General features: G+C 44.8%; 1 protein-coding gene across 1 annotated transcript in view; it reads right to left on the reverse strand.

Moving 5' to 3' along the window:
* The window catches only part of ASIC2 (acid sensing ion channel subunit 2), a 571,394-nt gene that overhangs the window by 68,417 nt on the left and 481,382 nt on the right, over positions 1 to 21,595 (reverse strand). Inside the window, exon 2 of the mRNA XM_048516919.1 lies at positions 8,952 to 9,102. Coding sequence (XP_048372876.1) covers positions 8,952 to 9,102 — 151 coding nt within the window. The remainder of the gene's footprint in view (positions 1 to 8,951; positions 9,103 to 21,595) is intronic.

Consider the following 21,595-nt stretch of genomic DNA (forward strand, 5'->3'; position numbering starts at 1 on the left):
CAACAACATACGCAGTGAAAACAATTCTATCATGAAACAGAGGGGCTCTTATCCCTCCCCCACTAAATTACCAGCCAGACATCAAATATCTACCTTTGTCCCTAGTTTAGACCCCGACCCTCACAATTCTCATCAAAGGACCTGAGAGCGTAACCCAGAACTGCAGTTCTTTGCATCCATACTTAAATGATCTTTCCCAGCTCTAAAAAGAATATTTAAAAGGCTCCCTAACTGCTCCTTGAGAAAGATGAGAGCACGGAGGGCCACGAGAAAAGATTGGTGGAAGAGGGAGCGCAGGGCCAAAGCATGACTCATTGGGAACAGGAATCAGCTAAAGGGCAAAACGGCTTTGGCAACAGCTACTCTTGTTCAGTTCAAGTGCTCCAGAGAGACCGCCCCTGGCCGCTGGAACAAATCATTCGCTCAATGATCCAATTGAGACAGACGAAACCCAGCTGACCTTTGCAAGACCCTTTCTTTTTAAGAAATGGCTTTGAGAAGCAGATTGCAGACTTCAGAGGAGAACTGTGAGCCACAATGGCAAAGGGAGACTTCCACCCCAGAAGCATGTGCCTCTCAGTGCCTCTCAGTGCAACAGCAGAAGGTCATAAGAACAGCTGTGATAGTTTTCCTAGGCAAGAGATACTTCCTTTGTGGCTTGGAAGAAGGAGGAGGAGGAGGAGTTGGATTTATACCCCCCTTTCTCTCCTGTAAGGAGATTCAAAGGGGCTTACAAATTCCTTTCCCTTCCCCACTCACAACAAACACCCTGTGATGTGGGTGGGGCTGGGAGAGCTCCCAAGAACTGTGACTAGCCCAAGGTCACCCCGCTGGCATGTGTTGGAATGCACAAGCTAATCTGGTTTTTGCCAGATAAGCCACCACAGCTCAAGTAGCAGAGCGGGGAATCAAACCCGGTTCTTCAGATTAGGGAGCCACATGAGGTTCTTTTGGGCACTGCTCTTCAAAGTGGGCCCTGTTTCAGGACAGTGGATAAGGCCCTTGTGGAGCGGAGCTTGTAGTTGGCAGGCAGTTCCCACCTTGAAACTACTGGAGGAGTGGGTAAGTTGTCTCCCTCCTTGAAAACCTCATGTCAGGATGGAAGTAGCTTTAGTGGATGCTAATTGAAAATGTGGTTCTCCACAAAACATGAGGTAAGCAACTATTGCCCCAGATAATTCCAAGAAGTCCACAAGCAGGGACCGAATGAGGCACTCGCTCCCACATCATCTACAGCTGGTATTCAGAGCCATTTTGCCTCTGAGACTGGAGGTTCTACTGTATCAAATGAGGCTATGAGAAACACATATCCTTTTAATCTCATCGTAGCCAGGAGTCCTTCCACACTGTGGATTCAACTCTGTATTGTGGGAAGAAATGCTGGTTTAGTTTGTCTTGACCTTCATGCCATTCAATTTTCTTGGGTGACCTGAAGTTCTCACATTACGAGCGAAGGAAAAGCATTTTCCCTATCCACTTCCTCCACACTACACATACTTTTCTAAACCACTATCATTTCTCCCCTGAGGAATCTTTACGCTCCGCTGAGGAGAACTCGGAGCTATCCAGCAGGCTCATGTGAGAGAAAAAATGCTGGAGAAAGCTAAGAGAGTCCACCTTTTTTCAAGGGGGGGGGGGACCTCATTCAGAAGCTGCTGTCTCTGTTTTAAAGGGATGCTTGGCTTAGAGCCTCTTAACATTTCATGGATCCTCCCAACTGGCTTCATCCCTGTGACAGCCATCCTGTTTTTGGCCCTGCCTGCATGGCAGCCATTTTGCATTGGCACAAAAAACTCAGGAGGCCCAGGTACAAATCCACTCTTTGCCCTGGAGGCTTATTGTGTGACCTTGGGCCAGTCATAGTCTCAGCTTAACCTATCTCATGAGGGTGTTGTGAGGATCAACTGGAGAAGGATGTTCTAAGCTGCTTTCGGTGCCATGGGGAAAGGGATATAGAATAAACATCGAAACCCAGGCTTCCTACGCCCAGAGTCACAGCACTATCCACAATCATAGTTATTGGATTCCTGTATCACCTGTCATCTTAGCTGCATAGAAGAAGGAGAAGGAGGAGGAGAAGAGTTGGTTTTATATCCCCCCCTTTCTCTCCTGTAAGGGGCTTACATTCTCCTTTCCCTTCCCCCCTCAAAACAAACACCCTGTGAGGTCAGTGGGGCTGAAAGGGCTCCAAAGAACTGTGACTAGCCCAAGGTCACCCAGCTGGCATGTGTTGGAGTGCACACGCCAATCTAGTTCCCCAGATAAGCCTCCACAGCTCAAGTGGCAGAGCAGGAAATCAAACCCAGTTCTCCAGATTAGAGTGCACCTGCTCTTAACTGCTACACCATGCTGACTCTCTGTTTGAGTGTGTCCGCCTCTCCATCATGCAAACTGCATGACACAGCCACGAGTGGAGGGAGCAGGCTGCACGTCCACTCCTCATCCAGAAGAAATGGCTGTGTAAATGCCCAAAGCAGCCATTTGTGTGGTGACCGGGCTGTTGCCAGAGGAGGGGAAACACCACTGACCTTTTCTGTCTGAGAAAACAGAACTAATGCCTCGATTTCTCCATTCATTAGGAAAAGGTCCAAGACACAATGAGATGGGAGAACATTTGTTCGCTCTCCTCTGGGTGACATTCCTTCCTGTCTTCCTTGAAGGTCAAGGGCAACCAGGACTGGCTCAGCAACAAGCTCGCAGGCCAACACCCTCCTCCTCCTCCTCACTCTCCCAGGGTTTATTTATTCTGCCTGCTGGCGGCTTTTAAGGATGTTATTCATCCAGTCGGACTTTTTATGTTCCCGGCAACATAAATCAAGAACCTTGTCACTTTTTTACAGCCATGACTAAATATTGCTACCAGGTAATGCAGCCTCTTAACGTTATTTAAAAGAGAGCCGCGTCCTTCCTTTTGTGAGGCTGTTGGCGCTGGGCTGAGGTTGTTTTATGGAGGACTTTAATAGTGGAACCCAAGATGAAGTCCTACTTGGGAAGGAGGGAGTTGCGGCAAAGATTTACAAGCTGCAAAAGCCAGTTTTTGTTGGCATGGAGAGGCGGAGACGTCCACAGGCCAGTTTGCTCAACAGAGAAGGTGCAGGCTACGGAGTGCACCTTGCTTGCACAATCAGAATTCCATGGCAAGAAAAGTGAAAATCGGGGGCCTGTATTAATGACACAGATTGAGCACAATTGCACAGTTTCTTCTGAACTGATTACCCAAAGAAAGGTAGAGTTTAGCTTGCCTGTTTGGCATTCTTTGTGTGATTTGTTTGAAATGCACCCTCTTCTTTGAACACTGAAGAAATGTTCACAGTACCATTCTATGTTTCAAATTTCAGTGCCAGTTCCCCTCAACACAGTTTCGAGGAAAAGTGCAAACATTCGGTAACACAGTCCCTCTGTTGAGCATGAAGACAGCATAAAGAAACCCCCTCCGTACAATCACAACCATTCTTTAGCGGAAGTCTGAATTCACATATGGATGAACATGTGAAGTTGTGTTATTCAAGTTAGATGCTTGGTCTGGCAAAGTCAGTGTTGTCTGCTCTGACTGGCAGAGGCCTTCCAGGGTCTCAAATATAGGACTTAGGTCACCTATTTCTTGTCCCTTTTCAGCTGGAGTTGACAGGGATAGAAATTATATGCCAAGCTGAAGCTCTTCCACTGAGCCCCAACTCCCGGCCATTCCAGCCTAACTCCTGAACCACTTTTTAAGGAGGAAAAAGGGGGTCCAAAACACATTCTAATTCTAATGCATTCCAGAGCACAGCCCCTCAAACATTATTCACTACTAACAATATCATGGGGAAGGGGAAACAGCCATACAGGACACCCAAGTCTTATCACCAACCACTGGAAATATTAACAGCCATCTGTCAGACTACTAACAATTCAGCATGGCATTACTCAGCACACACCCCCTCCCCCCCGCAACATGAGGTTTAGAAACTTGGTGGGGTTTTAAAGGGTAGTAGAAATTCTTGAGAAGTTGGCCAATAACACAGCCTGCCCTCCTGTGGAGTTATAACATATGCATGGCCACAGGTGCCAGTGATTTTGATAAAACCATTAGCTTATGGAAAGCATCGTCCCATACCCACAGCAGCTACAAACCCCCTTTTAAGAAGAAGAAGAGTTTGGATTTATACCCCCCTTTCTCTCCTGTAAGGAGACTCAAAGGGGCTTACAATCTCCTTTCCCTCCCCCCCCCCCAACAAACACCCTGTGATGTGGGTGAGGCTGAGAGAGCTCAGAAGAGCTATGACTAGCCCAAGGTCACCCAGCTGTCATGTGTTGGAATGCACAGGCTAATCTAGTTCCCCAGATAAGCCTCCACAGGTCAAGTGGCAGAGCGGGGAATCAAACCGGTTCTCCAGATCAGAATGCACCTGCTCTTAGCCACTACTCTTAAGGAGTGGGTGTAGACCACCCATCAGGAACTGAGCCTTAAACCAATCCCAATGCCCATGGAAATATTATTACACAATTTAGCAAGGTCAACCAAACTCGGTCAAGGGCTTATTTCACTTGACAGGACTACAGCTAAGCTTGGGATCCCACTTCCAGCAGAGGCCCAGGGTTATGAAATTATGGTTTCCCCTTTTTTCCCTGCCACATGCATTTGAAATGATGTACAAACTGGCATCTCTACAGTCCACACTGCTGGGGTGTGTGCTTTCGTGTATGGATTAAATATGCAACCTCAAGTGTCACTCCAAAGGCAACAAAGGAAACTCTTTTTTACACCAGAAACCTGTCTGAGTGGATTTTGGACCAAACCAACTCTGCATTTGAATGCTAATATCTGGTCACCCTCAACTCTCCCTCACTGTCTCTTCTTTTAAATCCAAGAGATGAATTAAGTGTTGCCACATCAACCAGTACAGCTGAAAAGCATCACATTTCAAAGCCTTGCCTCTGCCAGAGGTAACCCAGGTGGGAGATTCAGATTCATGCCACGGCTTTGCTGTTCTCATGGAATGAGAGTGCCAAGCTAGATCCAGGGTCATGGAGGATGCCTGAAGGAGTGTCAGAGACCCAGATCTAGGTGCTGTCACGGTTGCAGAGGGAAAACCAATGCCACTCTAGACCAAATGCATAAAGGTCTATCAAACCTGTTAATACTTTTATGCTGCAATAGCTTAAAACACAATTTTGTTCTTCGCAGTGGCATAGTGGTTAAGAGCAGGTGTACTCTAATCTGGAGGAACCGGGTTTGATTCCCCACTCTGCTGCTTGAGCTGTGGAGGCTTCTCTGGGGAATTCAAATTAGCCTGTGCACTCCAACACATGCCAGCTGGGTGACTTTGGGCTAGTCACAGTTCTTCTGAGCTCTCTCAGCCTCACCTACTTTATTGGGTGTTTGTTGTGAGGGGGGAAGGGAAAGGAGTTTGTATGCCCCTTTGAGTCTCCTTACAGGAGAGAAAGGGGGATATAAATCCAACTCTTCTTCTTCTTTTTCAAGCACCAATAAACAGTTTGGAAACCCAGAAGACTATATCTCAATGTACTTAAATAATATTTACAGGAAAAACTCTTTGGTTGTATATTATTTTCATCTACACTATCATAAACAAGATAGAAGCCTCTTATAAACTCTGGGCTTCAGAATACATACAGAAAATCTCAATAAGAATGAAGTGAAATGATACGAGCCACAAAGAATAGGGTGATGTTGTCAGACTCTCGAACTTGGAAATAACAGAGACCATAGGAAAGTCCAAAAGCAGTTTATTCCAGGTGATGCGAAGAGTAACAATGTAAAGCAGAATCTGAGCTAGAGAGCTCAGATCCAGGACTTATATCTTTTAATCCCCCCTGTTTCACCCCACACCAAATGTCCATTACAGTTTCTACTACAAAGCTACAAAGAACCTGGGAACCTTTCACACCTCTTTGAAGATGGGCTGGCGCCAGGAGATTGCTAACAGGAGATTGCTAGGAAGGGAAGAGGGAAACAGGAAAACAATTGCAAATCACACACAGCAAGACATCAAGATACTGACAGGCATGGTCCTGACAGATGTGACCTCCGGTTTGGTTATGATTTCGGAAACGCTTTCTCAAGCCCTACTCTCTTGTCCATTTCCTGACAGTGCTTACTAATGCAAATTGTAAACGCTTTTCCTGGATCTTATTAATTTGTATTATAGCTCTGACTCAGGAAAAGCCGGTCATGCTGGTACACCTCTAATGCTAATTCAGGCAATCATAGTGCTCCCTGAGACCGCAATTCAGTCACTTGACTCCTACTTTGCTAAGGTCTTCTTAAGAGGCGGGATTGGGTTGAGGTGGCTGAACCACTGCTGACAGCTGGGAATGGGGTGTATTTATCAAAGTTCCTTCGTATTGTAAATAACTTGCACAGCATGCAAATGTACTGCGGGGAGATTTTATGTGAGGGCACATGAAAATTATGTCTCCCCTCCCCTTGAGATCTGAAATGGTGCAACCTCAAAATTGTACCATCTCTGAGGGCCCGTGTAGAGCCAGTGGTTAGTGTCAGCCTACATCTGGGAGACCTAGGTTCAACTCCCCTCTGCTGAGGAAGCTTGCTAGGTGACTAAGTCAAAGCCTATGCCTACTGTGAGGTTAAAACGAAGCAGCAGAGAATGTTGTAAGCTGCTTTGGGTCCCCAGTACATGAATGTACATGAATACATAAATAAATACATGTGTACTTGGGCCTGAGTGGAAACAACAGATCTGAGCTAGCATGGTATAGTGAACTCTAATCTGGAAAACTGGGTTTGATTCCCCACTTCTCCACAGGACCGGTGGATTCTAATCTGGAGAATAAAGTTTGTTTCTCTGCTCCTTCACATGAAGCCTGCTGGGTGACCTTGGGCTAGTCACAGTTCTCTCCAAACTCCCTCAGCCCCACCTAACTCACAAGGTGCCTGTTGTGGGAAGAAGGAGTTCGTAAGCTGATTTGAGACACCTTACAGTTGAGAAAAGCAGGGTCTAAATTCAAACTCTTTTTTTCTCCTATGCAGCATCGGACTAGTTCTCTGTGACCACCCGTTTCTCAAGATTAAGAGGACATTTAAGCATTATTAGGGGTGATCCATGAATTGTAACCTGATCTGCAAAGCGCCTACTAAAGAATGACACAGCTTTGAAAGCAAAATCTGGCCTTACACATAGAGGTCCAAAAAGCAGGTTTTTGTCCAGGAAATAAATTTGCGCAAATTGTTATTCAGCCAGTTAAAGCAAAGGGATTGGTAACAAAAATTTATAAGACTTTTCAGTTTACTGGAAAGTACATGTTTGGTGTACAGAATCAAAGGTGACAGGCAGGTGGGGAGGAGATCTTTCAGTTAGCATCTCTGAAGCTACTTGGCTGAAAGCAGCAAAGTCTTCTACAAACTTAGGAATGAGAGAGAAAGCTTTAAAGATCTTATAAAGATGGTATTACATGCCAGGAAGAACTGCCAAAATTATGACCACTGGCTCCACCGTATACTAGAGATACAAGAAATAACTGGATATTTTTACTGTATCTGATGGTAATGCCCAGTTATTAAAAAATTCTGAATAGACCCTCATGTATACTTAAAACATCCCTTCCAGGGCAAATCCCAAAATAAGTGAAAAGGGGAAATGAGCATCTCATAAAAAGTTCCCTTACAGCAGCAAGAATCTTGACAGCTCAAGTGGAAGCAGAAAATAGTACCTCAAATAAAATCTGGCTTTAGCTAGCTTGGGTCAAGTGCCCTGGTGCTACTGTTTACATGGTGTGAGACTTGGTGTAGTTTCACTGGGCCTGTAAGATGGAGCTGTTTCGGCAGGTTTACAGTTGAAAACAGCAACAATATCCATCTATTGGCCTCTTCTCTCTCCCCTTCTTCATCCCGCTCCCCCTTTCCTTTCCCTCCCCTTTTGTCCTTTGATGGGTATGAATGCATTTTTAAGGGATAATGTTAGTTTTAATTGATATCCTTTAGTGGAGTAACGGCGCCAGGATTCAGTTGTGGAATTTTATTGATTTAATACTGTCTGATCAATGCTGCATGCCACCCTGAGCCTGTTTGGGGAAGAGTGGCTGATAAATGGATAAATGTAAACGAACATAACTATGGTGTCCCTCCAATCTTGACCAGTCCCTCTCCCCCCACCCCTCACACACTCCTGACCAAATCAAGGCACTTTTATTTTGAACTGTGGCAAGTCAGGCAGAGATGGACAGATTCCAGATTTCCAGATGTCATTTTTCCCTATTTTGAGCCAAAATTTCTTTCAAATACCAAATTTGCACATCACAGGAAAAGCTGGTCTTGAACCCTTTCATCCTCCCAATTAGTTTTCTCTTTGAAAGAGGACCCCCCCCCCTTTTTTTTGATAGAGGAGCGTTCAGTCACACGAATTCCCGCTCGACACCTGAACAGGTACAGCCCAGATGCAAGTTTAGTGTCTTGGGGAGAACTGAGCCTTGGGGCTCTAACAGATGTGGGTTGAAATCAGTATAATAGCTTATTTATTTTATTTTTACCACACCTACCACATTGTTATCTCCCCTTCCCCCCACAAAAAAACTGTATGGAAAGTTGGGGTAAGAGAATCTGACTATACCAAGGTCACCCAGCAAACTTCCATAATAGAGCAGGGATGTGACCACAGATCTCCTAGACCTAGATTCTACTCTGATACTACTACTCCACACTGGCTATGATTTTGTGTGATGCATGGACACAGACATCCTGGTTTCATCGGGGTCTGTTCTCTGGCATCATTCTCTTCATGGGTAATGAAAACCTCATTTCCCAAGGGAACCCATGGTTTGCATGATCATCTGAGAGCTTAATCCCAGTTTCACAATGAGATTTATAGCTAAGCAGTGTTTGATTTAAACTGATGAATCAAGACAAAATCTCACAAAAGCATATGCAGGGATAAATGCTGTTGGTCTTTGCTTTTGGACTCCTCTATTTTATCATACGTGTCCCCTCTTACCTGTTTCTCCCCATATTGGCAAGTACTCGTCTTGCTGAATGTCTAGCATGATCTCCAAGCCGTTGCCCGTCCCGCCCTTGACAGTGGTCAGCAGAGGATGCCCATCTTCTCCTGAGTTAAACATGTAGCACTTCCCATATTTCGTAAAAACCTAAGGGGAAAAAAGACAGAAAGAAAGCATTTACTGCCACTGTTGGATTGGCTTCTCAACAAGTCAAAGAACATGGATTTGATGACAAATGTCTCCCCAACTAGCTAGCAAAGAAGGCCAGAAAAGTCACAGAACTTTCCTATCAGTATATCTCCATCCCAATCTCACTTTGAGTCTCATTTTCTGATTGATTGGAACCCTTCCAGAAACGCTTCATGGTGATGCTAAGTTGTGCAGTTAAGAACCTACAGCCTGAACACCCTTATGGTGATGTTTTACTGGCATTCGACTTCCTTCTTATCTCAAACTAGTGGGGCCCGGCCACGCATTGCTGTGGCTTACTGTGGTGGAATGGGAAAGGAACAGTAGCAGCAAATCAACTGCAGAGGCCAGCAGTACGTGCTCATGGAAATGCGCAGGCTGATACTGTGCGAAGTCATCGATGTGTGTGACCGCATTCCTTGGGGGAGGAATGGAAAGTCACGCCTCCCACACATCTAGGCTGGCTGGTCACGATCCTGTACCTGGGAGTAAGTTGGGGTGGTGGCAATGGGTGTTGCTTCTGAGTAAACCCTCTGAGTATGTCACGGTTGCTTTACCGAGCTTACTCCTGAGTAATGCGTGCCTTGGAGGCAACCTGGTTTTCTGAACTGTAACAGTATTCAGGGAATGTAGGCTGGCTGGGCCATCCCTCCCCTCCCTTGCATGCCACCCCTCACTCTCTCTCCTTCCTCACAACTCTTCCCTTGCATGCCTCCCCCTCCCCCTCCGTCCCTTCCCTCTCCCACCCTCTCTTCCCTTACATGCCACCCCTTCCCCTCCCTCCCTTCCGTCTCCCTCTGCTAGGGTCGGTGGGTCATATCCAGATGCTGGGCCCGCTCCCTCCCCTCCCTTGCATGCCACCCCTCACTCTGTCCCCACCCTCACTTCTCTTCCCTTGCATGCCTCCCCCTACATCCCTTCCCTCTCCCTCCGTTGAATGTGTATGAGAGTAGGTGTGTTGTGTGGTAGTAGTGGGTGAGGCACAGAGAGTGAAAGGTACCTGCGTGTGAGGGAGGGAACCCCACCTGACGTCTCACACGGCAACGTGTGTATGTGTTTCACGTCCATTCGAGTTATTGCCTATGTACTGTTTGCACTGCTCATATCTGGCCATCTGAGCTAACATTCTAAGGGCATGAACATTCTAAGGATGACAGTTACACACAGGCAGCTTCATGGCCTGGTGCGCCAGGAAAAAGATGTTTTACCTGGCTCAGGTGTGTTGTCTGACAGTGGGAGGTACGTAAGAACACAGTTGGGGGAATGAGTAAGGGTCTGTGAAATTTTCAGAGCATTTGGGCCAGCAGGTGCGGGGTTATTCTCAAAGCAACAAACGCATGGTTCCATTTTTATATATATAGATAGATATCTCCTTTTTTTTAAAAAGGCACAACAGCTCTCATGTCAGCAACAAAATCCCATATAAAAACTCCAAGCTCCCAAAATTATCGAAAGAGCATGGCAAAGTTTTCCTCAAGAAAGATTCCATAAGCAAAGCTCTTCTTCCTTAAGTCACCAGTTTCACCTCTGCTGACATCCATAGGCAGACTGCATACGCACCCTATTTGTTCACCCATGCCATAAGGCAGATTCTTACCAAATTCTCATACTTGTGTGCTGCTGTATACATGCATACATACCCACACAGAAGAAGGTGGAACCTCAGTTCCAGTGGATAGTCTAGACCAGACCTGGGCATTATACGGCCCGCGGGCCACATCTGGCCTGCCGGATGACCCTGACTGGCCCCCCTGCCGTGCTGGGGAGCGAGGCGCTTTTGAAAGCCCTGCAGAAGCCGGTTGTCTTAACTGCCGGCTTCTGCGGGGCTTTCAAAAGCACCTCGCCCCCCTGCCTTTTGGCCCGGCCCTCCACAATATTTTCTGTTTCTTATGCGGCCCCATGGAAAAAATAATTGCCCACCCCTGGTCTAGACCCTAATTCACTCAAAACATCTGGCAGGTAAAACAGCACTATATGTTTACCTTATTTATTATCACAGTCTTAGACCAGAATATAACTCCACTACATTTTATAAAACTTTAAATAAAGAGATTAAAAGAAATTACAGAATTTCATAAAAAACATAAAAAAATAAAACCCTTTAACAGCTTACAATCTTTACATATAAGGCTTGACCAACCAAAGACTGCCAAGTTTTGTACACAGCCACACACAACTTAGTTGTACACCCTCTTCCTTCAGATTATGAGACTGACATGCTGCCTACTGCGCTAAGGAGGCTATTTAGTTCTACTGGTTGACACCTGTTGTTATTCATCTATCAGTAACATTTTAACCTGCACCAAGCCTGGAAACCTATTAAATAGAGGACAAATAAACTTAATGCAGCCTCCTTATTGAAGGGACTGTTTATTAGAACAGGGCTATGTGTACAGTATGCTAAAACAAATTCTGTCCATAATTCTGTGATCCATAAATAATGTAAAAATTAAGTAAATTAATATAATTTCTGGAGTATGTCATTCTGCAGTTTTTGGTTGGCATGGTTTATTTCTGTTTTGTATGTTCTGGATAATAATCTCAGTTAAGTATCATTAAGGTGCAAAACAATATAAGGCACAGGATTTTTTTAAAAATTACAAATACTTCCATATGTTCCAACTTTTAATGTACATGATAAAAGATGTAAGGGGAGACTGCAGAAGAAAAGATATGCATCCCAGTAAAGTCACAGTTCAATGGAAAGGGCATATGAAAATGGGTATGCCCTGAAGAGCAAGGAATGGAGCTGGTGGTTGATCCTGCCTCCAACCAGTGGAAATCTTATTTTACCACCTCTTGTGACTTTAGAATTCAACAGTAAAGATATATTCTGTTCTCAGAACTCCAAATATACCTACCTAGAGCTAAACTCATAAAGCTGAAAGATTTTCAGAAGAAGTATTTGGCCTGTTTACTCTCAGTGAGATCATGCAATTTACTTCCTCGTAAACTCATGGAAAGTTAAGCATTAGGCTATAGCTCTAAATACACTTATTTGGTAGTTCGCCCTGTTCAAATCAGCAGTAGTTACTTCTGAGCAAATATGGACAGGTCTGTGCTGTTAACCTGAAATGTAAATGTCTGCCCAGTGAAGACCCATCTCATGCAGCTTATGAAGTGGGCCCTTGTCCATGAATGCTGATGCTAGAATACATGTTGTTTAGTTTTTAATACACCACAAAACTCCTATTTATTTCTGCTGTGAGGCAGATAACCTCAAGCTTTCATTTGGTTACCACTCGGCATCCAAAATGAGTATTTTATATTCTAGTTGCCTTTGCTGTACAACAAAGCCATATTTCTACATTTCTATCACAACTTAATTCTGCCTTATCCAAATGAGCCACATTGTACACTTCTTCAAAACCACCGCTGTGCAAAGGCTTCTCTGTGTTATCTTCTTTGTGAGATATTTAACTGAGGTGAATTAATTACTCCTGAATTACCTCAGTGCCAGTGACCTATCCGATCCCAACAATTTTGGGCACATCTTTGAAGCTTTGTTATTTCATTGGAAACTGAAGCGGGACTGGTGAAGACTCAAGAAAGGATCGCTTGTGGCTCACAAGATTTACTTTCTAATGTCTAAACAAAGAGCAAAAATGCCTCATGAGGGTCATACTGGTGTAATAGTGTTGCATTGCCTCTCGAACTTGGGGTTTGGCGTGGCACGCAAAGGGGAAAAATGTTTGTGGAAACAGAGGAATTAATCAAAACCGCTGAGAAAGGGAGGGAGAAACTGAGCTATTGCAGATACTCTCGATTCTTTGACCCCATGCCTTCTTCCTTCCAAAAAAAAAGGTCACACCAGAGACGTGGGAAGCATCTCAAGCCAGTGTGCTGCATTTCCACTGGGCTGCTGTTCCCCGCTAAATGAACACAGAGTGGTTTATGCTTCCGAACTCCAGGGCCGTTCTCCATATCCCCGCAAAACTCTAATATCCTTTTCAATTGTTGCCTCATCTCTCTTCAGAGAGAGAAAGAAAAAGAGAGGCCTCACAGCACAATGGGCTGCACCCTTCTCAGTGAGGTTGTTTGCAATTTCCCCAGACACTAAGATAAAAGGCTATTTAACAGCCTCCGCTACCCTGTTCTACGCCCCAGTCAAGCCAAGAATAAGAGCTGCTTCATCCTTCACGTGGCAACTGAATGTAGCCGTAGCCACGCAGGGCTTTCCAGTGGTAAACACATAAAGCATGAAGGGCAGACTCATGTCTGACCACAGGAGACATGTGCCAGTGAATCTGATGTGCCTCTGGCTCCTCTGCACACATCCACTCTGTGTTTCTGGACATGTGTCTGCCTTTCACAGTCGGTTCCAAAGTTTCTCCTGCATTCTTTTGAAAGAGCTGTCCCCATTTGCCACTGCCAGGACTGCGTGTCTTCATACTATTAATAAAAAAGCTCTCTGTGCCCCAAATTCCATGGCCTTATATGAAGTATGCACATTTCATGATTTCCCCCTCATTTGCACAATTTATTCCACAGTTCTTTCCATGTTGCTTTATACATCTTGCTTCCCATAAGTCAATGTGTCAGCCCATGAAGCCCTGCCACTTAACCACAGGAATCTTTCTTTCCCCATAAAATTAAAATTCATAGTTATAATTTACTAGCGGGGCCCGGCCACGCGTTGCTGTGGCTTATTGTGGTGAAATGGGAAAGGAACAGTAGCAGCAAATCAATTGCAGAGGTCAGCAGTACGTGCTCATGGAAACGCGCAGGCTGATACTGTGCGATGTCATTGATGTGTATGACCGCATCCTCCCTCACTTCTCTTCCCTTGCATGGCACCCCTCCCCCTACCTCCTTCCCCTTTTCCTTCGCTAGAGTGGGTGGGTCATATCCAGATGCTGGGCCCCCTCCCTCCCCTCCCTTGCATGCCACCCCTCACTCTCTCCCCTCCCTAACTTCTCTTCCCTTGCATGCCACCCCTCCCCCTCCCTCCCTTCTGTCTCCCTCTGCTAGGGTCGGTGGGTCATATCCAGATGCTGGGCCTGCTCTCTCCCCTCCCTTGCATACCACCCCTCACGCTCTGTCCCCTCCCTCACTTCTCTTCCCTTGCATGCCTCCCCCTACATCCCTTCCCTCTCCCTCCGCTGAATGTGTATGAGAGTAGGTGTGTTGTGTGGTAGTAGTGGGTGAGGCAGAGAGTGAAAGGTACCTGCATGTGTGTGGGGGAACCCCACCTGATGTCTCACACGGCAACGTGTGTATGTGTTTCACGTCCTCTCGAGTTATTGCCTATGTACTGTTTGCACTGCTCATATCTGGCCATCTGAGCTAACATTCTAAGGGCATGAACATTCTAAGGGTAACAGTTACACACAGGCAGCTTCATGGCCTGGTGTGCCAGGAAAAAGATGTTTTACCTGGCTCAGGTGTGTTGTCTGACAGTGGGAGGTACGTAAGAACACAGTTGGGGGAATGAGTAAGTGTCTGTGAAATTTTCAGAGCATTTGGGCCAGCAGGTGCGGGGTTATTCTCGAAGCAACAAACGCATGGTTCCATTTTTATATATATAGATAGAATATATGAAGTTTGCTTATGTCTATTATCGTCTGATCTTACATCTTAAATTCCAATTAAGATTTTCTAGTCTCAATTAGATCTAAAATCTGAGTCCAACATTTTGTGCTTATTCATATAGCCCTTGTTGTCTCTAGTTATCCAAGACTTTGGTTTATGTAATCCAAAAACAAAAACTTCCATCATCTTCAAGGATGTCAAATGTGTCATTGTTGAATATTTCATTGTTGAATATTCCATTAATTTATCCATCCATTCCATAAGATCTGGGAAATGATCGGCTTTCCATTTTGTTACAAACACAATTCTGGCTGCCACCACCATATATTTAAACAATTCATCATATACTTTTGGTACTTTATTTGGTAAAATATTTAATAACATGCTTTTTAGATCTAATAGGAATCTTACCCCATTCAAGATTCACACAGTCACTCTCCCTCAGCCTAACGTACCCCTCAGGAGATAGGATGGTTTAATCTATTTTTGGGTCTCCAGTAGGGAGAAAAATGGGTTTTAAGTAGGCAAATTAAATACCACGGAACTGCAAGAACATTTCCATAGCTGCAAGAGCTATGGAAAGTGCAAGCAGTTTCACAAGCTAATCCCGGTTAGAGTAAACTATGGTTTTGAGTTACTCTGTTACAACCCAACAGATCGCTGTCCTCAGGGAACCACAAATTACTATACCCCAAGGATGTAGGTAAGGGTGGGTTCTCATGTTTAACCCCCCCCCCCCCCGCCATTACATATCTGAAGCTTGGCCCCCCGTTTGTGGGTTTTTGTATTTTTAGTGTTTTTTGTTTTTTGCCTGCACGGGGCGCAGTTTTTAGGCTATTTCAGGGATTTGTTGGGAGACTCTCCTGATGATACTACCCCAGTTTGGTGAGGTTTGGTTCAGGGGGTCCAAAGTTATGGACTCCCAAAGGGGGTGTCCCATCCCCCATTGTTTCTAATGGGAGCTAATAGAACATGGGGCTACACCTTTGAGGGTCCATAACTTTGGACCCCCTGAACCAAACTTCGCCAAACCTGGGTGGTATCATCAGGAGAGTCTCTTACTGATACCACCCAGGTTTTGTAAAGTTTGGTCCAGGGGGTCCAAAGCTTTGGACTCCCAAAGGGGGTGCCCCATCCCCCATTGTTTCCAATGGGAGCTAATGTGGTTAATGTGTTTACCACTGGAAAGCCCTGCATGACTACGGCTACATTCACTCACCACGTGAAGGATGAAGCAGCTGTTTGGGGGGGTGGATTCCAGCATCACAGCGGCCACCTATAGGGTTCCTGCTATGCCCTGGTTGAAAATCAGCATTACATTTGCCCCCAAATCTCCACATATCACAGACATTTCTGGACATGGTCTGGGTCTCACACTAAATTCACTCAGGTGAGACTGGTTAGGTCTAGGTATCTCAAAACCACCACAATCCTACTGGACCCAGACATTTTTGATGCACACTATAGACGTAAATTGATAATGGAAGACCAGAAGTCTCACGGTACTGGAAACCAAGAATCATCCAAGGAAACAGGATAAAGCGGTAGTTTTTCACACAATATGTAAGTAACTAAGGAAAAAATATTCCTCACGGGGCAGGGATGACCATTCGTTTGCAGGGATTTTTAAAAAGGATTAGACATACTCTCAGAGGATAAAACTCTGTCAGTGGCTATCTGCTATAATAATTAAATGGAACCTTTGCATACGGAGACACTGTACCTCTAAATAATAGATATGAGGGATAAACAGAAAGGAGGGCATCAACTTGATATCCTGTCGGGATTGACAGAGTCTTCCGCTGGAAATAAAAAGTCAGATCTTGGTCTGACCCAACAAGGCAAATGTGATGTTGTAAAATAATGTCAGAGGGATTAGCATATTTTAACCTTATTGCATTACTTTTATTATCTTATTGTATTATCTTTTATTATATTATCCCTATGTTGGAAGCCTCCCTCAGCCTGCGAGGGGAAGGGAGGCCTATAAATAGAATTAATTAATCAATTAAACAAACAAACAAATAAATAAAGCATTATCCTTTGGGTAAGGCAACACACTGGTATATGATAAAGACTAGGAATATGAGCATCACACATGGTGATGTACTAAATATGAAAATGAGATATTCAGCAAGAAAGAGATGTATTCAGTACGAAAGATTCCCTCTCTCCTAGGATGTTAACATGACTCCTAACCAAGTCTTTGACAGAAGAAAAGATTTTTCTCTCTCCCCACCCCTGCCCACCCCAAAGTTTCCCAGCTTCTGACCATCAGTTTATTCTTCATTCCGGATAATTAGCACTTTGGGGAAACAGCCGTGAAGACTGCAATTTGTTTAATTTATGATACCATGCATGTCTTAGCTGTAAGGGGACTGACCGCCAGTATTTCCTCAACCACTGCCTGAATATTAGCTCGGTATTTCTTTTTAAATACCCACTCAAGCAATGCTAAATTGTGCTGATAGTTGGAAAGGTGATTTACCACACCTCTAAGAGCCCTCAACAGCAATCACCAGTCAGACAAAAGCGTTCCACTGATCCACCGTTGTGGCACAAAGCTAAATTAGCAGCAAACAGGCGAGGCCTCATAATTTCCACAAACTTCCTTTGGTTCTTGGAGATTAAGGGGGCTGGGAAGGCAGTCTCCACCATTTCTCTTCAAACACATGACTTTTCTCTTTCCTGGCAGAACTGACACCATTCCCTTTGCCGCAAAAAGGTTGGTCTTCGAATCTCAGATGTGTGGGTGAGGATCTTGGTTACTCAGCAGTTGCAAACTAGACAGTTAACCACTAGAAATGACTGGTTCTTCTCTCTTCTGGGTACAGTGGTATCTTGGTTTTCGTCGATAATCCATCCGGGAAACCTTGGCGAAATCCGAAACCAACGAAAACCGAGACAGCCACTGGAACTGCACGAGTCGCCATTTGTTGTTACAAAATTAGCGCATGTGTGCGCCGACGAAATCCGACAAAAACCGAAGCAAACGACGAAAACCGAGACATAAATTTTTGGGGAAAGAATTGATGAAAACCAAAACCGACAACAACCAACGACAACAAAAACCAAGGTTCCACTGTACTTGCTAAATAAGGGTCCTTCCTTACAACAAACCGAATGGGAAAACAGTGCAGTTATTTATAACTTTTTTGTTGTTGTTATCAAGTTACGTCTGATTTATGGAGATCTCTGGTGGGGTTTTCAAGGCAAGAGACCTTCAGATGGTTGGTCAATGCTTGCCTCCGCATCATGACCCTGGTATTCCTTGGAGGTCTCCCACCCTAGTACCTGCCAGTGTTGACCCTGCTTAGCTTCTGAGATCTGCCAAGATCAGGCCAGTCTGAGCTATCAGATCAGGGCTATTTGTATTTTACTGCTACCATAATGCTTGGAACTCAGGCCATGAAGGAAACAATAAGAAATAAAGAATAAAAACAAACTACAGAGAGAAACACACGTTCCTGTGACATGCTGCTGAAGATGCCAGTCACAGATGCAGGTGAAACATTCAGACCGAAATCTACCAGATCACAGCTACACAGTCCCGAAAACCCACAACCAATAAAAGCAGACCTTTCTGCTATTCAGTCCCTTGGCCCAAAAGTCTCTTCCATTCTCACTTGAAGCAATCAAACTGTCACTTCATGAAGAAAATGCATGGAAATGGTGAGCAGGGTTCACAAGGGCGAGTGGGTGGCTGTTCATTCTGAATGTTTCCTTGACAAAGCCCTTCTTTTGGTAGCCAGAGTGGAAGTATGGCAACCTTATCACTCCTTGTCCCTTGTTCCACTTTTGGTCTTTCCCTCTCCCTCCCACCTGAGTTTTGCACCAAATACATGGTAGATGGTCTCCAGGCCGGCCCTTACCTCATAGGGGGCTCTGCACCTTGCTAGATCTGTGACTTGCCAGAGCTGGTAAACTCTTGAGAGAAATGCACTCTGCGCTCCTCACACAGCCCCAAACCACTTGCCTCACCCGTCTCCTGATCTGTCACCCCACCCCCTCGATTTTAAATTAAATCAATTGAATGACCTAATGTTCCAGAGAAAGAAAGCACTCTGTGGTTGTTTACTGGCCACAGGTTATATTCTTACACCACTGCCACAGCCTAAATTTCAAAAATCAATCGCATTTTCATCCTTCTCTTTTCCCAAGTTGCTCAGGTTGGCAAAGGCGAGTGAGTGGCTGTTCATTCTGAATGTTTCCTAGACAAAGCCCTTCTTTTGGTAGCCGGAGTGGAAGTATGGCAACCTTATCACTCACCTATCACAGCCATCCACTTTCTGAAAACTTTTCTGAGTGGAGGAGGCCTGTGCGGAGGAGGGAAATGGTGTGAACAAGGAAAAGGGTCCCTTTGGGAATTGGGAGGCTGCCTTGTGATTGAGACTCTATTTTGCAGGTGTTTGTCTGGAGTGCCAGTTGATTGGGGACTCTGAATGTTTCTAGCTTTTAGGCAAACTCATGTTAATGGCAGCTCACACCTCTCTTTGCCTCAGGCCCTGTCTGAGGCCTTGATGTGTACTTATTTTGGGGAAAAAAGCTTGCTTGTGGGAAATTGACGGCAGCATCTTCCAACAAAACCTGAAACACATCTAATGGATCTGGACGCAATAACCCCCCCCCCCCTCAGTTCCTCGTCAAATTCCCCATGGGATGTTCCATCACAAATGCTGAGAATAAAACCTTTCTCCTGTAAACACATCTCCGAGAACTTTACGAGCTCTGCTTTCCACATCTCCCGACCTCACCGCTTCTGTCACCTTCAAGAGATTTAACTTGACGCTTTGGAGGCTGCATAATATTGGGCTTGGCAGATGTCCTACAAACCTCGGTTAAAGATAAACATGTTCCCAAGCACGGTGCTGTGGGGAAACCAGCAGGCCGATTCCTAGAAAAGGGCATCCATTTTGGACGGTGGGGTGGCAGTGGCAGGTTTTATTGCTTTGTGTCAGTACTTCTTAACTTATATGACAAGATTATGACAGTCAAAGCCAGATGGTGTCCAAGGACACTGAATCAACAACCGGGCAGCGTTACAGCAGGTATTAAAATAGCCACGCAAACGACATCACATACCCCTGACCACGTCTCTGACAAAGGAACTACAGGGCACAGAGTAATCTAAAGCAAAACACTTGGATGTTACAGTCCAAATCACCGTGTTCAGAAGATTACATTCCACTGACCTCTTAAAAACTGTCTTTCACAAGACCTTTGTGATTATTTTTTAAAATTAGATTTAATATACTGTCCTTCACCTTTCAGTCTTGGGGCGGCTCACGACATTCACTATTAAATTAAGACAGTTAAAACATTTTAAAACATTACAAAAATTACATTACATTTATAAATTCCTCCAAGATGGTTATAAACAATGAACAGATTCATTGAGGATTCAATTGATGGACTTGAAGGAAAGGAGGAGACCCAATGATACAGTAGCTGCCTCAAGCACACACCTGGCAGAACAAATCTGTCTTACAGCCCCTGCAAAATTTCATAAGATCCCACAGGACTCTGGTCTACTGAAGGTGACATTGCTTGCTTCATTGTTTCTAAATCTGCTGTATCCACTTAGGTCCAGTCTACGCATTTATTTTTACCAACTTCATTGAAACCTTGCATTTCTCCCCAATGTGGACCCAATGCGACTTACACTGAGATTTAATTTTTCTCTCTTACATTGTAAATCCCTTTCATGAAGGAATTCCAGTGAGGTAGTTTCCATCAGAAAGCCTGTGGATTATCCAAGATCACCTAACAAGCTTCCACGGCAGTGGGGGGATTTGAAGTGGGGTCTTTGTTAGATCTTGGACCTTTAATCAATAAACAGACTCTAGATTCTTGATCAGCAGAATTTATTGAAAGGCAATGAAGGACCCAGCTTTAGAAAGCCAGTTCTACCAGACCTGGCTTTTACTGACCCCTTTATCCCTGAAGATTTCCCCCTCCCGTTTTCCCAATGAATGTGTGGAAAGAGTTATTTTGGAGCGTAAGTGCCACAAGGTCAGATTGGGAGAGATATAGTCACCTGGCTTGTCTACCCCCACCCCAGGGAAATAGGCACTTCCCGTTCACCCTGGGAGTAAGCTGCCAGGATCAGCCTATTTATCTACAAAGGTGTGAAGCCATAAAGAAAGATCAAGAGAAAGTTCCATTACATATGCCAGGCTAGTTAAATATATCTCCAACAATTACACTGAACTGAAAGTACATCTCAATCACCCAGCTGCCCTACTTGTCAATATAATTTGTTACAATAGCGCAATGCCAGGAATTCCCCCATTTGCTGTCAGGCACAGTTCCTGACAGTGTCCCAAACCCTAGACTGACCCTCTAGCCACGACCAGTTGAAAAGTTCTAAATTAAAGCAAAAATGTATTTGGGGAAGATAAATTCTCATGTCAACTTTCCTGACTGGGATCTACTTGCAAAAGTCCAAACACGCAGTTCTTGCGGCACCAACACAATCATTCAGGCTTTTTGTGTAACAAGCCACTAAAGAGATCCCTTCATAAAATTCAGATGAATGGTGGCTCCTGGCTACTGTTCACTGGCTTGAGGTAAAAAAAAGAAAGATCCAGACAACCCATCACCACCACAATCTTCCACGGCTACCTCTAAAATGGAAGTAATCTCTCCTTCGGATCAAGACTATTAGAGGACAAAATACTGCAGGGTTTTTTTTAAAGACTGGTAGGTCCTTTGTGCCTCTTTTTTAAAATGTATGGACTGAGAAAGAAGCCAGCTGACAAATGTAGGCTGGGGAATAGATTTTGGAGCCTTTGGGGCAAAAAATCAGACCGACAGGCGGTTGAGGTAGTGTTTGTAAGCTGCCGTAGTGAAGCGTAGGGATCGAGATGGCTCGCCAGTCAATCCAACTACCAAGCCCGATAAAGTGCAGCCGCTCAGG

This window comes from Sphaerodactylus townsendi, linkage group LG15 (genome assembly GCF_021028975.2).
Source record: "Sphaerodactylus townsendi isolate TG3544 linkage group LG15, MPM_Stown_v2.3, whole genome shotgun sequence".
Lineage (NCBI taxonomy): Eukaryota > Metazoa > Chordata > Lepidosauria > Squamata > Sphaerodactylidae > Sphaerodactylus > Sphaerodactylus townsendi.